Raw genomic sequence first — 17,471 nt, 5'->3', positions numbered from 1 at the left:
ATGTAAATAAAGTCATGTTTTTCATATTAATTCTATTTGGATGTTGATGCGTGGCACTGCATATCATCATGTCAGAAAATACCATCCGAATGAAAATACACAACTGGGCGGTATCAGTCATATCGGTTAACTCGTCAAATTGCAAAGAAAAGTACTTCTTCTTCTCCAGTGCCCTATCCGGTCCGGATGTTGGCGATCATAAAGGCTATCATGGTTTTGTTGACTGCTCTGCGAAACAGCTCCGCTGAGGTCATCCCAAACCATTGTCGGAGATTTTTCAACCACGAGATACGACGGCGTCCCGGTCCTCTTCTGCCAAATACTTTACCCTGCATAACAAGTTGAAGAATTCGATATTTTTCTTCGTTCCGCATCACGTGGCCGAGGTACTCAAGCTTACGTTGTTTAATTAAATTAAGCACTTCTTTTTCTTTTGTCATGCGCTGTAGGACCTCAACGTTGGTGACATGGTCCACATAAGATATTTTTAGTATCCTTCTGTATATCCACATCTCGAAGGCTTCGATTCGTTTTTCAGTGGCTTGCGTCAGTGTCCAAGCTTCAACTCTATATAGTAACACTGGAAGAATGTAGCACCTCACTATCCGCATCTTGGTTCCCAAACTGAGATCACTGCAGCACAGCAAGGATCTCAGAAAAGTACATACACAAAGAAAAGTACATACACTTGATAATATCACTTTTAACTTGGCTTTCCAAATATTTGCCCATGATTTCGATACGTCTAGTAACCGTTGGACGTGATAACTGGACTTCTTTGATGGCGAACATAATATTTGTTTTATTTTTGAAGTCCTGAAATAACACATTCGCAGCCTCAATGAATTCTTCCTTCACTACCTCTCCATATTCAAATGGATTTTATGTTGTGCCAATATATAAGAAATTTTGAACGACGCAATTGTTGCATCTACTGATTGTTTAAGAGGCCTAGTGAACATTGATTGTTCCGTCTTTAAACTACTTTTCAAGTCTTGTACTTTCCGTTTTCTAAAAACTATTTTGCGGAAAATCATTTTCATAGTTTTTATGCAAAGTTTTATAACGCCGTTCTAAATTTCCGCGTTTGGGCAGAGCAACGGAAGACCGACAAACAAGACAAACACACTTATCTTTCACCATAGTAAACAGGAATTCTTCTTCCCACGCATTATTAAAATGATATGTTTTACTCTTTTTCGCAGCACTCATATCGAGTTTCAAATATTAATGTAAAGAATAAATATATTACAAAAATGTTTTAATTAATGCTTGACTAACAGCAATACAATGCTGATACAGCACACTCCCAGTTTAAATTTATCTGTGTACCAACTTTCGGATGAAGAGATAGCATCATAATTATTTCGATCATGCACTTGTGGTGAGTCAGGATATTAGGCATTATTTTAGTTTCGTTTATGTGGACTATTATCTTCTTTTTATTCTTGGGATTTTCAATTTATATTTTCCCATTTTCTAATATTTGCGTCTAATACAGTTCTCCTATTTTCCCCGTGAATGGCGATCGACTTCAAAAACTTTGGCGATCGACCGGTCGATCGCGATCGACTCTTTGAGCACCGCTGCATAACTCATACAATAACCATACGTGAAGAGCACCGAACAAAGAATGACTCAGGTCAAATCCTTCCGTCGCTTCATACAAGAATGAACAAGTTTGAGGCATCACGTAAATGCCACGCTGTTCAGACAAACAAATTTATAGTTCTCGGGCAGCGAGGCATCAATGTGATGCTTCAAAAATGTTGTGCAATAACTCGATTGTCAAAAATATCTTTTTTTTGAAAATGAATCAGAAATGCGGAAAGGCCTTATTTACAAAAAAGAAAATGCTGACCAATGGACAAGAAAAAAATTATAACACCGGGGCTGAGCGTGTTAATAAAACTGATATCATGTAGATATATTAAAAAAAAGAAATATAGAAAAAAAATTTCTTATAAAAGAAATAAGAAAAAAATAATCTTCGGAATTCCTTGTGTTACCTACAGCGACATCTTATGGATAGTAGTGAAACGTTTATAATATTCTCTGAGTTAAAATGACTATTTTTTGTCAACAAAATACTGAAATTTGTCAATAATAATTGTCAATAAAAATAATTTAAATCCAATGAAAACTACAGCACCCTAATATTTGCAATTTCCATCATTATATTGAGATTCCTAACCACCAATTGTCAACATAAAATTGATAAAACATATAAGACATAAACATAATGCAGTGACAAAAGAGCCAAACCGTCAAATTTTAAAATTATAACCTCAATTCAATATAATCATTTTGAAATATTTACAAAACACATCTGGATCCTCAGAAAAATAAAAATGAAAAGATCTCCAAGGGTAAGTATATATTTTAATTCTTATTTATAAGGGAGAATGCAAGAGTCTTTTGTAAATTCTCTACAGTTCCTCAATTTTCGCCAAATAAATTCTTGCTGATATTTTTTTTGAACCTATTTAAATATATTAATTGTTTTACCAATTTTTCAGTAACTTCTGCTAGCTAGATGTTTTATCAATGGTAATTCCTCCACCCAAGGTACTTAAAAAGTATCAAATTTGTTGATACCAAGATATTTGAATACTAATTGTAGGTTCAGCAAAGTTTATTGATAACACCATTATTGTCAATCCCTTCATCACTTTTATAGTAGAGTTTCATAATATTTTATTTTATAAAATTAAGTTTCTTGAAGGCTTCAATGGTATCAAGGATTTTTAATTTACTTAAGTAAATTCAATTGTGTTTCCAATTTATTTATCTTCAGTCTTTAGGGTTTTTATAGATATAAATGATTTCATGAATTATGTGAGTTGTTTAACTTGGATTAGTTCACATTTTGTAAATATCAAATAAAATGGCACATATAAGATATCTTTCTTTGGGGGAGCTTAGGATTTTAGTACTATTATCACCAGTGTGGCTGTTTATAATCAAGAAACTTAGTGTATCTTAAACAAAATGAAAATTGGGTCTATTAATTTACATATTGCATCTATACACTTGTGGTCAGTTAGCCTTTCTTTATAACAAATCACATTGTACAAGATTTCATTCTGGCTTTACAACCTTGCGTGGTTCCTAGCCTCCTCAAGAATTTCTCTCCAGTCATCCCTATCCATCACCTTCCTCTGCCAAGCATGTATTCCCATATTTCTCATGTCTTCATCAATGTTATCAAGGAACCTTGCTCTGGGTCTTCCTCTTCTTCTCTGACTAATGGATCTATCAAGGAGCATTTTTCTAGCTGTGTCATTTTGTTCCATCTGCATTAAATGTCCTATCCACCTCATATGTCCTATCTTAATATGTTTTACAATATCTGGTTCCTGGTATATTCTATAAAGTTCAAAGTTGTATTGTCTTCTCCAAACTCCATTGTCATTCACTGCTCCATAGTACTAAGTACTTTTGAAACATCCTAACATGTTTTCATTACTTTTTATTAGAGTCCATGTCTCTGAACCATGTGTTAGGACTGGGCGTATTATTGTTTTGTAGAGTTTTATTTTTGTATTTCTCAATATAATTGTGGATTTAGATTAAGCCCAAAATAGCATCTGTTGGCTGTGTAAATTCTGCGGTTTATCTCTGCAGTAGTATTATTTTATTTTATCAGTGTTAAGGAGTGTTAAATACATAAGTTACATATACCATATGTTAAGGCATATTAAATAAAATATATACCAGATGATAAATGATAATAATTTGTTTATTTTAAGTTACAACTACTTTTATTTTAAGTTAAAATTTATATTGGCTATGAGCTATAATTAATATAGGCTATGTATGTTTGGTTGTATGTCAGCCATTTTCCAGTCGATGTCACAATTTCACCAACATAACACAAAATTAATGACTAAATTGACTGAACAATTTGGACTGAGTTCAGCGAATAGAGTATAGATTTTTTTTCAATTTTATATTTAATTTCATATCTTTGTATTTGTTATCAATGTGTCTTGTGTGTTATTGTCAGATATTTTCCTAACATAACAAGTTTTTTTATTTACCTTATGTAATCTGTCTTAGAGTTTTAGATTTGTGATTGTATAACTAGAATCAGCAGTTAAAGTACAAGTGCCTAAAGACAGTCATTATTATTCTTCTTCATAAGGGTGGTGAAAAATCGAATGTCTGAAACTATAGACCTATTGCCTTACTACCGGTCCTATCCAAAATTATTGAGAGACTTATACTTAAAAGCCTGACTTATGTCCTTTCTCATTGAAAACAACATTTTATCACAAAGTCAGTTAGGCTTTTTATCTAATAAATGTACCAGTGATGCTATGTTTTCTGTACCACATGAGGTCTATCAAGCACTAAACAATAATCTTTACACTGCCACTGTTTTTTGTGACTATGCCAAAGCTTTTGATTGTGTAAATCACGACATTTTGATAAAAAAACTAAATTTCTATGGAATTTGAGCTATATCTTTGAATTGGTTCCAATCTTACTTGAGGAATAGGAAACAACTAGTTAGAGCAAATGGTACTAACTCTAGTCACAAAAGCATTGTATGTGGAGTACCAGAAGGTTCAGTATTGGGTCCTATACTTTTCCTTATCGTTATAAATGGCATCACTAATTTATCGATGGAATTTTTTTCCTTTTTGCTGATGATACCAGTATCGCCTAGAGGAACTCTAATATTGCAACTCTTCATGCAACTATAACTTCTAATCTACCTAAAATAAAAACCTCCTCTGACTCTAATTTTCTTTTATTTAACGTGGATAAGACAGTAGCATTATCCTATAAAGGAGCTCTTCAACCCTTGTTTCTCAATAACAGATAGATCAGTATTGTTGATTCTATAAAATTTGGTATTTTTATAGACAGCAACCTTAAATGGTCCCTTCATATCGATTTGTTAAGTAAGACACTAGCCTCAGCCTGCTATGCAATAAGATCTGTTTTGATGGAAATAAATTTAGCATCTTCCAAAATAACATGTTTTTCATTGTTTGAGTCTCATCTTCGATATGGTCTTCCTTTTTGGATTTCTAGTACAGCTGCCCAATCTGATGTTATTTTTAAATTACAAAAAAGGCCTTGTTTCCTCAGCAGAATAACACATTGCAGAAGCTACTTCAAAAATCACGGGATTTTAACTCTTTCCTCTGTATATATTTTAGAAACTGTTTGCTTAATTCGTAAACACTTACATGTTTTTCCAACAAGACCTAATCATGACTACTCCACCAGAAATTCAACCTTTGATGTGTATTTACTGATCCCGTCCACTAAGTTAGTAAAGAAATCTATGTTCTATGCGAATCTATGGCAAAAAAATTATACAACCATCTCCCTTTGCAACTTAAGTTCCGTAAAATGACAAAAGCCTGTCTGTAGACCATATTATTCAGTGGAAGAGTTTTTTAACGAATAACTAAGAAATTACAGTACGTTTATGTACAAGTAATTAAAGTATATATATGTATATATATATATATATATATATATATATATATATATATATATATGTATATATATATATATATATATATATATATATATATATATATATATATGTATATATATATATATATATATATATATGTGTATATGTATATATATATATATATATATATATATATATGTATATATATATATGTATATATATATATATATATGTATATATATATATATATGTATATATATATATATATATATGTATATATATATATATATATATATATATATATATATATATATATATATATATATATATCATCGAGTTAGAATCTATGGAGAGGGCATCACGTGACTAAAAACGACCTCATTTCGGCCATATTGTTAAGATTGTTTTGACACTTTTGACAGATCGTATAAGTTTTGTTTACGTTTGTTGTTTTTCGAATATATTTAGTTTTATAATACTTTTATAGAAACTGTAATAATATATTGTGATAGTGCATAATAATGGTTTCTTGTTCTCAACGTAGTTGCAGTAGCAGAAGCAATGTTAATAAAAAATCTTCAGGAATAACGTTCTACAGGTTAGTATACAAATATGTAAACAAAGTAATGGCCCGTACTTCAGAGAATAAATTAATAGTATTTGACTGTATTAATTTATCTTTATGTATAATACAGGGTGTTTCAAAAAAAGGTAACCCCGTCTCTAGGGTAGGTAAAAAACTGAAAAATAATTGGGGTTTGCTTAGTAAAAAATTTTTGTAACGCCATCCGTTTTCAAGATACAGGGCGTTGAAGAAAAAAAAATTTTACGCATTTTTTACGATTTAGCCGAAAGTACTGGCAACAATCTAATAAAATTTTATACGAATATGTTTTGGAAGCTGATACATCCCATGAATTTGTTTCTATATCTAATTCTCATAGAGGGCGCTAGTTACACGGATCGTACTAAGCCTTAGTCAATATAACTGTTTTAAGAGTATAATTATTAATCAAAATTTCAAGTAAACTTAAACATCATTCAATTTTACACGAAAAAGATACACTTGGTAAAACTCGATACTGTGTACCGTTTTCGGAATATTTTGATTTGAAAATTATGAAGTAATAATTGATGCTGGTAGTAATGATAAAGTTCTAATAGGTATACCTCTATTTTCTCCAAGTGTGCCATGGAAATCTGACATTTATTGATTGTTATGACGATAAGTCAACAATAATTAGAGTTTTGAAACCTTGTTATTTGTAAAATCAAATCAGAATGTACTCAAATGTTGAATAATACACTGACATGTTATTAACCTTAGGCGAATGTTTAGGATGTTCTAGTGCAGCTGTGACACGTTAGAAAAGTTTCCTAGAAGAAACTTACCAAGTAAAAAAACATTTAGAGCCGTTGAACGACGTTGTCGAGAAACTGGGAATGTGAGACCAAATAAAATAAATTCTGGAAGACCAAGAACAACAAAAACAATTAATAAAGAAAATAATATTTTAAATTTACTTGATCAAGATCCAACAGTTAGCGTAAGGAATATAGCAAGACAAACAAATACTTCTTCAAGTACTTGGCGGATACTGAAAGAACAGCAATTACATCATTATCATTACAGACAAGTCTTTACTTGACTACTTTACGCGACAAGGTATGTTTAACTCCCATAATGCACACTACTGGTGTGATGAGAATCCACGAGTCAAAAGGGTATCACATTACCAACACTCATTTAAAGTTAATGTTTGGGCAGCAACTTTAGGTAACAAATTAATAGGTTATCATATTCTACCTGGAAATTTAAATGGTGATATGTATCTTGATTTTTTAAACAATTCCTTATTCGAGATATTAGAAGATTTAACGCTAAACGAGCGAAGATCTTTATTTTTTATGCACGATGAAGCTCCACCACACTTTGATAGAAGGTGTCGTAATTGGTTGAGTAATCATTTTCCGAATCGATGGATTGGTAGAGGTGCAGAAGCTCCGATTCATTGGCCTCCTCGGTCATGCGATTTTAACCCTTTGGACTACGTAGTTTTTTCGTATATTAAGGAAAAAGTCTATGCTACAGAGGTAAATTCACGCCAAGAATTGGAAGAAAGAATTCAACGTCAATTTAATGACATCATAGCTGATCTCCTACCGTTTAGAAGGTTAATGGAATCTTTAGAAAAAAGAATAGACTTGTGTATTCGCGAAAACGGAGGGCATTTTGAACACTTACTGTAATTGAATTTTATTTTATGTTCTTAGTCATTAATTTAATTTTCTTCTTGTGAGTTTTGTTTAATTACTAACTATTTTATACCAGCATCAATTATTACTTCATAATTTTCAAATCAGAATATTCCGAAAACTGTACACAGTATCGAGTTTTACCAAGAGTACCTTTTTCGTGTAAAATTGAATGATTTTTAAGTTTACTTGAAATTTTGATTAATAATTATACTCTTAAAAAAGTTATATTGACTAATACTTAGTACGATCCGTGTAACTAGCGCCCTCTATGAGAATCAGATATAAAAACAAATTCATGGGATGTATCAGCTTCCAAAATATATTCGTATAAAATTTCATTACAATGTTGCCAGTACTTTCGGCAAAATCGTAAAAAATGCGTAAAATTTTTCTTTCTTCAACGCCCTGTATCTTGAAAACGGATGGCGTTACAAAAATTTTTTACTAAGCAAATCCCAATTATTTTTCAGTTTTTTACCTACCCTAGAGACGGGGTTACCTTTTTTTGAAACACCCTGTATATCGTGTTTTTAGTGTTTACCGCGGGATAAATAAATCATAGTTTATTAAAAATGTATTGCACTTTTTTAGATTATGATTAAATCTTCTGAATAACTAGTCATATTTTTATAGTAGTTTTAATATTATTGAGTCCGGCCATGATCCCACCGCCATATTGGTATCATCGTTAGCCACGCCTACCTACGCCGTTTTTAATACACACGTTAATATGCACATAGCTTCTCCATAGATTATAACTCGATGATATTTATATATATATATATATATATATATATATATATATATATATATATAAATATATATATATAAATATATATATAAATATATATATACGACCTAATAAGTTTAAGTTGCTGAATGCCATAGTCAAATATATATATATATTTATATATATATATATATATATATATATATATATATATATATATATATATATATATATATATATATATTTGACTATGGCATTCAGCAACTTAAACTTATTAGGTCGTAAGGTTTTCTTATGCAATTTGCAATTTATTTAAATTTTGCAATGGATTGTGTATTTTATTATCTTTTATTTTGTGATATTGAAGATTTATGTAATTTCAGTAAATTTTAAATTGTTATTGTTATTTTTCTGACTTCTGTACATAAAATTGTACAATTTTCAGTGACAGTTAAACATTCTTCTATTCTAGTCTGTTCTAAAACGCGTATAATTATATTTTATCTTCTAGCATAAACTATTTTTATTAAAAGTTTTTATATAGGTTTTGATATATTCTTGACATTTTTAGGTAAATACTAGAGTGGAACCTAACATGAGTAGTGTTATGATTTCCGATGATGAAGATTTAACTGTGGTAATGGAACATTCTCCACCAGTAAGTTTATGTTATTTATCTCATTTTACCATTTTAGATATGATTTCTTTATTTTTTGTTTCAACATAACACATATTAAGAAAAAAATTTTTCTTTCACTCAGGGGACTGCTGACAAATGTGAAAACTTTTAGAGCCAGGTCTGAAAAATGTCTTTTATATTGGGAAAAGATTTAATTGTATTGAATATCAAATTAGATTCTAAAGAGTTTTACTTATTTGAGTTTTATTCAGTTTCCTTTTGTATTTGCATCAATTTTTTTAAAATAATCTTGTAATATGTAAATCTAACTATGTATTTTATTTATTTACATTTACATCCTCTGCAACTATGGCGACTCGCATGGGGGCGATTATAAACAACATCATAAGGGGTATAATAGGATTAATAGGTTATGTCATAATAAAATATTTTAGAGTTTGTGATATAATAATATTTTTCTAAAAAACTAAAGAACTCAGTCTATCTGGTTGGGATAACTGAAAATGTCGTCTAGCTTCGGTTTGAGATTTAATTGTCGTCTTACTTCACTGTATTGATAACATTCAGTAAGAATGTGTTTCACTTTTAATTGGTACTGGCATGTTTGACAGATAGGCCGAACATCTGATGTCTTTAGAAAGCTGTGTGTTAGTTTGGTGTGGCCTAAACAGATTCTTCATATAATTGTAAGGTATTGTCTAGATAGTCCCGTGGGGAAAGTGTATAATGGCCTATACAATGAGGACTGGATTGCACGTAAGGATGTATTTAAGAAGCTCCAGTGTATTTGCCATAATCTCCTAGTGAATCTGTATGCTTCTGTTTTTAAATATTTGCAAATTTGGATGTGAGTTGATGTGGTATCTGTTGAAGTCGTTTTAGCATGCTGTTCTGCGAGTTCATTGAAAGATATACCAATGTGAGACAGAATCCATATAAAGGTAATCTTAGTGTTTAATGTAGCAAGGTAATGGTAAGAATGATGGATATTTTGGACAAGGGTAATTTGCATCTGAATGCATAAAATGGAAGCTAGAGAGTCTGTACAAATGGCAACGTTTTTGTTTGGGAGGTTAATTTGCTTTACAGTTTGTAGGACACTAATTAACAATTCTCCGCTATGTATGCTGCACAAAAGAGGAATAAAAGAAGTGCAAATGAGATTGTTTTTAAAGGTGACTGAACAGCTAAAATATTTTTAAAATAAAAAAAAAATTAAAAACTAAACTAAAACTATTAACAATTTAATTAGTTTATGTTAATACCCTGATACAATGGAGGATGAAGAACTTGATATAATTCTTATGATGCTATATACCTACATCTATAACTTATATTTATAAGTTATTGATAAAAGAAATTAAAGAAATGGGTAACAGAGCTGTGCATCAAGGATATGCAACTTACATTACAATACTAACCTATTTAATGCTGGCGCTAAGTTGAGATTTTTTTTCATCTAAAACTGTATATGTTTCTCAAACCTGCCTTTAGAAGTTTTCACTTTGAGAGGTATGAATGGATTATTGTTTCATTGTAACTATGTTGTCGTATATTCTGGTTCTTATGAGTAAGATTGAAATTATTTAAGAAAATTTTAAATATATGATTGGACAAAAGTGCTTCAATCACACCATCCATAATATACATATAGTGCCTTTTACTACAGCTCCAAATCAGTAATTTATTTTTTAGTGATTGATTTCTACTTTTCTTCTTGTTCAGCCTGTTTGCATCCACTCCTGGACCAAGGCCTCCCTATGAGTTCTTCACTCTTCTCTGTTTTGTGCTAGTTGGTGCCAATTTCTCCCCATTTTTGCTTTGATGTCTTCTAGCCACCGTTTTTGTGGTCTACTACGACTGTGCTCGCGTGGTCTTCAATGTATAATATTTCTCGTTCATCTTTCGTTGTTTTGTCGTACCACGTGTCCTACCCAGCTCCATTTCATTTGCGCAATTCTTCCACTTTCGTCCTGCTTCGCACGTCCTCATTTCATATATATGTTCTCTCAGAGAAACTCCTAACATCAACTTGTTAGATTCATTTATATGTAAGGAACAGACAATCCTCTTGTGAATTTCTGTAGTATAATATAGCTTTCAAGTAAATTTTTAATCTTTATGAAAGCATATCATGTATTTTTAAATATACCTATTTTAATCTTCATTTTTATATCTATTATGACTAAATACATGAACCAAAACCATTAAATTTGTTTTTAATTGTTACTAAAATTTTATTGACGTCGACTGTATTCTTATAATCTTATTCTGATTAAAAAATAACACACTTGGCCATCAATGAACCTAGAATTCAAGTAAAGGGGGGCTGTATGCGTTAGTTGTGAAAAGGAATATCATGCGCAACTTTAGAATGGACTCTCTTCTGAGGAAGAAAAAGACCTGGTACTTTTCTTATGTAAAACTGGTTTCAGTTAAAGAGGTAGCTTTGATCAAGCTGATCAAAAGTTCTAATTGTCCCAAGATTCAGAATTCAATTGTTTCTGAGCTACAGGGATTCAAAGTATTAGTTTTTAGTCCATTTGAATAATATAATATACAGTGTGTTAGCAAATAAGTGCAACAAACATCAGGGGGTGATTCTGCATGAAAAAATAATGACAGTTTACTATATAAACGTATGTCCGAAAATGCTTCGTTTTCCAACATACGGGGTGTTGGAAATTTTTTCTTACAAACTGAGGTAGTTATTGCGCATTTTTTGCCATCCAATTAAGAATTTTATATTGATCATTATCGTGCATACAGGTTATCCGCTCAATTTTTCTAAGACAAAAATGGTACGCCACTGATATATTTCAAATTAAAAATCATTTTTGAATTTTTCGTTTAATTTGTGAGAAAAAATTTTTCTTTCTTTTTTGTATAAGGCGCCGTTTTTATGCAAAAAATAAAACATCCTAACTTGTGTTTTTCATTTCTTTAACCCTTAAACGCCCAACAATATGTAGGTTCCATGTATGCCCAATGGTGGGTAAAAAATGTCCACCTCGAACATGGCTAATATATTTATTGAGAGTTGTTACAAATATTAGAAATGGATTAAACTTAAAAATCTATGCTTAGTAAACACAACATTTTCTGAAATATTAATATAAGCCATGCACAAACCTAACGAAACTAATGAACTATTAAAAAACCGTCTGAAATATGAATTCTAATCTGACTCCCAACGATACCCTCCATTGCAACTACAATGTGAAGATGTAACCCCTTCAGATTCTCAGCCCCTTGTTGGACAAGAGCCTTTATTAGTTCGATGTCTGGCTCCTGAACGAAAAGAACCCTTCTATTACGTTTTTTTTTATATTCTATTGTGATTGGTTAAGTGTAAATAAGGAAAATGCATTCAAGGAACCAATGTCTAATAATGTCAAGAATGTTGACAATGGTTACCTTCGTGTAGATCTCTTAGAACTGTATTTCCTCGCCATTTGTTCTATTATGTTGACTCCATCCTTGGTCGTATTATAAAATAGATTTATATCAGAGTTATTCTTGGCATCGTTGCTCATCACGTCATCACCTTGTTGGGGAGCTAAGAAAATTAGTATTTTGTAGGCTTTATCCTACGGACATAGGAGAGAAGGGTAACTGGTAGAGTACCGGACTGGGATCCGTAAAGGAAAAACATATTTGAAGACAGTTTTCTATCTTGAGTTCTTTTGATAACGTCTGGTATATGTTTGCGGTTTTGTTGCATTATAATTACCAACCATAGTGAGTCCGAAATTATCATATAGTTCTTCTGCTAACTCTACGGAAGTATAATAGCGATCTGTTAGTAACGTTGCAACCTGGATTCTTTATTGATTGAACTAGACGCTTTACAATACTTTTTGGTCCTCTAGACTCTGGTGTCATTCTTTGGGCCTTTCCAGAATAAATCTCCATTTTCAGAACGTAACGAGATTTACAATCTGCTAACATCCGAATGAGAATCCCATAATTTTCTGGTTTATCTTTATGAAATCTTTAAAAGGACACCTTATGAAAACTTTAAAAGGACACCTTCCTCTAAACAAGGACGGCATCTCATCAATAACGACATTGACTTCTGAAGTAAAGTGTCTTAGGAATGTTTCGTTCAATAATTCAAAGATATTTCTAAGTGGTGCAAATTTATCTTGCTTTCGCAGTTTTTTTTCCGTAGAATTCTGTCTTTTCGATAAAAGAAAAATTAATAATTAATTACTAACAGTAATCTTATAAAACAAACTAAAAGCTTAATAACGAAGAAACATTAATTTGACATCTCGTATTTAACATTAGATTAATGTTGACACTAGCCACTAGACAATGTATTAAAGAAATTAAAAATACGCGTTAAGCTGTTTTATCTTTTGCAAACGAGAGATTTTTTGTCACAAATTAAATAAGGAATTAAAAAAATATTTTTAATTTAAAGTGTCTCTCATGGCGTACCTACCATTTTTGGTACGCCATTGGGGCCATCATTTCACCAATTGATGAATATAAAATTGCGTATTTTATGTAAAAAATGCGCAATAACTATTAAAACCCAAGAAATTTTATTTGAATATCTCAACCGGTTTCAAAGCAATAACTAAATCGTCAGATTATAAGAAAAATTTTAACACCCTGAATCTCGGAAAACGAAGCATTTGTGGGCATACATTTATATAGTAAACTGTCATTATGTTTTGATGCAGAATAACCACTTACAGTTTTTTGCACTTATTTAATAACACCCCGTATATTAATAAAATATATATTATTTAAAGGACTAAAAACTAACTAACTAAAAAAAAATTATTTTTGGTTATTGGGGTAATGAGAACTTTTGATCAGCACGACCAAAGATACTTCTCTATCATTTAAATTGAAACCACTTTTATATAAAAAAGTGCCGGGGTTCTTTTCAATATTGACAATTTGAAGTAAGAAAAAAACTACAAAAAATCATTTCTACATATTCAAAATTACAGTCCATTAAATTCACGTTCAATTCTTCTTCCTTAAGTTTAATCTTTTTTTTTTAACGTTCTCCTCTTTGACTCCTACTTTTTGTATGTTTCTTTAAGTTTTGTAGTAGCAAATATCTCGCCACAATATGTCCAAAAACTTTTTTAAAAATTTTCTTTCTTCATCCTCCTAAATTCTACTATGCAGATATTTATTGGTAACTCTGAATACATAGTAATCGTACTATATTCTAATCACAGCCCCTTTCAAAATCCTTAGTTCTATCTATTTTTTTTTAATATATAAGCTTTAATATTTTATAGTTAGTGGATAAATGTGTGCAGCTGACAATTTTTGGTACTCATGTATTATAAATAAATATATAATAAAATCTTATATTTACAGAAAAGAATAACTAGAGAGCGTCGTGCTAAATATGACAAAAAATTTTATACACTAGAATTAACTTCAGATGAGGATGAAATTAGTGACAAAGAGGATAAGGATGAAACATTTGTCTTAGTAGATAGTGAGGTAAGTTTATTTGTGTGTTTTGTTAAATTTTGTAGAAAGACAGAAGCACTACGACTTTTCCAAAAATCACAGGAAAATGTTTCTTTAAGAATTACTGATATTATTTCTGATTGTTTTTCGGGAATCTTCTTCTTGCACGCCTTATGCGTCCTTATGCGTAAGATTAAATCTTTTAGCAAAAGCTGCTATCGCTTTGGTGAATTAAATGGCCAAATGTACACATTTCGTATAGCACAGAGGACAGAAAACGATAATATTAAATCGTTTTCGTTCATGGCCACCAAAGCAGGTGGTACCTCTATACGGTAACCACTGCAGTGGTCAAGTTTTAGGAGACAGTCGTTGGACTTTCCGAGTTTGAATTTGTATCAGCCCAAGTATTTGATAAAGTAAAAAATAGCAACCAGTTGCTACTTTTAATACATTTAAAGAAACATCCATACAATACAATGAACGTATTTTTTGTAAAATTGTTGTAAAGCAAGTTGGCTTAAATCGTAATATTTTAAAGTGCAGAATCTACGGTTTCTGTTTGCACAATTACTTAAGGACCACCCTATATATAACATAAAAATCATCAATTATGTTATATATATATATATATATATATATATATATATATATATATATATATATATATATATATATATATATATATATATATATATATTGTTATGATGTGTTTTTTGTTTGAATGATGAGCAATGAGTATTTTTAATAATATATAGGGTTTTTATCGCGGTTCTCAAAGAATTAGCTTGTAAGTACTTTTTTAAATTATCTTTATTATAACTATTATGAAACACACATATATATCTAACCTAGTCAATGTAAATTTAAAATAAACTATCTTTAAACTGATATTCTTATAAAACTAATTAAATTCTATAGACAATCTAAAATTTAAACAAACTATCTTCAAAATTGAAATTGTTATGACACTAACTAAATTATATTAACAAAATTTTGTACCTTTCTTTCACTGAATGCCTAAATGAACTGTTTTCCACTATATAGATTCTAATCACCACTGAATGTCTTCGTACTTCAGTTATCCTTGTTTTTTGTGAAATTACTTTTTCCAATTATCAGCTTCTACCAATTTAAGATATAGTTTTCTTCACCAGCATTTATACACCACCAACCAAACCAGCAAACAGCATTTATATTTATTCTTCTTTTCAATATACCAATATCCAATTATTATAAGTTGATTTATACTAATCTCCAACCATAATATAATTTAATTTCTTCCAATATACTTTTATAATCTTCAATAATTATTTGTGTATAATTATAAATGTGCATTAATTATATGCATAATTTTTAATCTTCATTTAACTCACTATATTAAACAATTCGACTATTTGTACCTGATTCACTGACTCCAACTAACTTTCATATTTCTTACTAAACTTTTCTGACTGACTTCTTGAAAATTATGAACAATTTACTTCACTATTCACTAACTAAATGTGTCTATTAACTTTCATAATGAACTGGCCTGACTTCTGACTAAAAACTTCCAAAACTGCCCTCTTGAATCCAAATCACGGGTATTTATATCTTTTTGATATTCCAGAACCATCTGGTAAGAAATCATGTTCCATTCGTTCTATTAACTTCTATATAGATGTTCTCGAAAAAAAATATCTGTTCGATCCACCGCCATAATCATTATTTCGAGAATGTTCGACCGTAAACAATGGTCAAATTCTGCACTCTGGAGAATTCGTTAATGTTCCATTGATAATTTTGTTGACATTTAGGCTTTTCAGATCAGAATAAACATTCAAATTAGTAACTAACACTCTAATTTAATAAAATACACAATTCAAACAATATAACCCCACTTATATTCGTAAAATTCTTAAAATGACACTGAGGAATGGAGGGTATAGTGTGTTGCCTAGTCACATGGCTCACTTAAAAATATCTATTTACAAAATCATAACTACTAAAATACAACTTTTTACAATTATTATATGCTATTTTCTTAAAATGCCCTCACATAAATATATTTTTATTAAATTCTCTAGTATATAACTTATCTAAAATAATCAAATACTTTTTTATATCTAATATTATGTAGTATATAACTTATAAATTATTTTCTATAAACCCCAATCGTCACAATACCCCAAAAAATAATATTTAAAATAAATAATTTACTTATTATTTTTTTAAATATTAATTTTCTCATGCCTTATTAAATTTAATAAATCAAAATTTTTTTTTTTATTTAAAATGTGTTAAATACTTCCCTGTTCGCTGTCTATGTCAAAGCAGAGAACAACGGATCACAGTTCGGCTATTCTATGGTCAAACTGTCATGTCAAATGGAGAGAATAAAATATAACCTTAATTAAAAATGTAATGGATATTGTGTTCTGTTTATTTATAGACAAAATCTAGGAATTATTTCCATTCAAAATAACTTTCATCAATATAAATTGGTAAGTTTTACACTTTTTATAAAGACATTTACACAATCAATTCTGTATCTAACCCCAAATTATGATTTTTAGGGTACCAAACAATTTCCATATGTACAAAATTCAACAAGTATGATGTCAAATTTATTCACAACAAATAAATCTACCATCTATCTATGAAATGGATCTATCAGTAAGTTTTTTTTAAATTCTTTTCTTTGTTTAGTTGACATATTGGGCATTGGGTAGTAATTTCTTTTGCTATACTTATGTCATTCTTTGCAAAATAATTGTCCCTAAATAGCATCCATAGCTTTCTTGAACCAATATGCATATAATTGTTATGTAAATTTTTCAATATTTTCTTTGCTAAAGTTCTAGTTATTACATATACTTCTATGCCATTTATTATTTTATAATATACCCCATCTTTCCTAAGGACTTTTTGTTTTTCACTCAAATTGATCTGATCTCTTATAATTTCTT

At 30.2% G+C, this 17,471-nt stretch overlaps 1 protein-coding gene across 1 annotated transcript in view; it reads left to right on the top strand.

Annotated features, from left to right (window-relative positions):
* Window positions 1-2,063: 2,063 nt before the first annotated feature.
* Window positions 2,064-17,471, top strand: part of LOC140432329 (uncharacterized protein YdcI) — a 75,869-nt gene continuing 60,461 nt past the window's right edge. The window contains exons 1-3 of the mRNA XM_072520159.1: window positions 2,064-2,369; window positions 9,001-9,087; window positions 14,422-14,550. Coding sequence (XP_072376260.1) covers window positions 2,352-2,369; window positions 9,001-9,087; window positions 14,422-14,550 — 234 coding nt within the window. The 5' untranslated portion in view covers window positions 2,064-2,351. The remainder of the gene's footprint in view (window positions 2,370-9,000; window positions 9,088-14,421; window positions 14,551-17,471) is intronic.

The sequence above is a fragment of the Diabrotica undecimpunctata genome, chromosome 1 (genome assembly GCF_040954645.1).
Source record: "Diabrotica undecimpunctata isolate CICGRU chromosome 1, icDiaUnde3, whole genome shotgun sequence".
NCBI classification, from domain to species: Eukaryota; Metazoa; Arthropoda; class Insecta; order Coleoptera; family Chrysomelidae; genus Diabrotica; species Diabrotica undecimpunctata.
The sequence above is the reverse complement of the archived record's forward strand: the minus strand, read 5'-3'. Positions and strand labels throughout refer to the sequence as shown.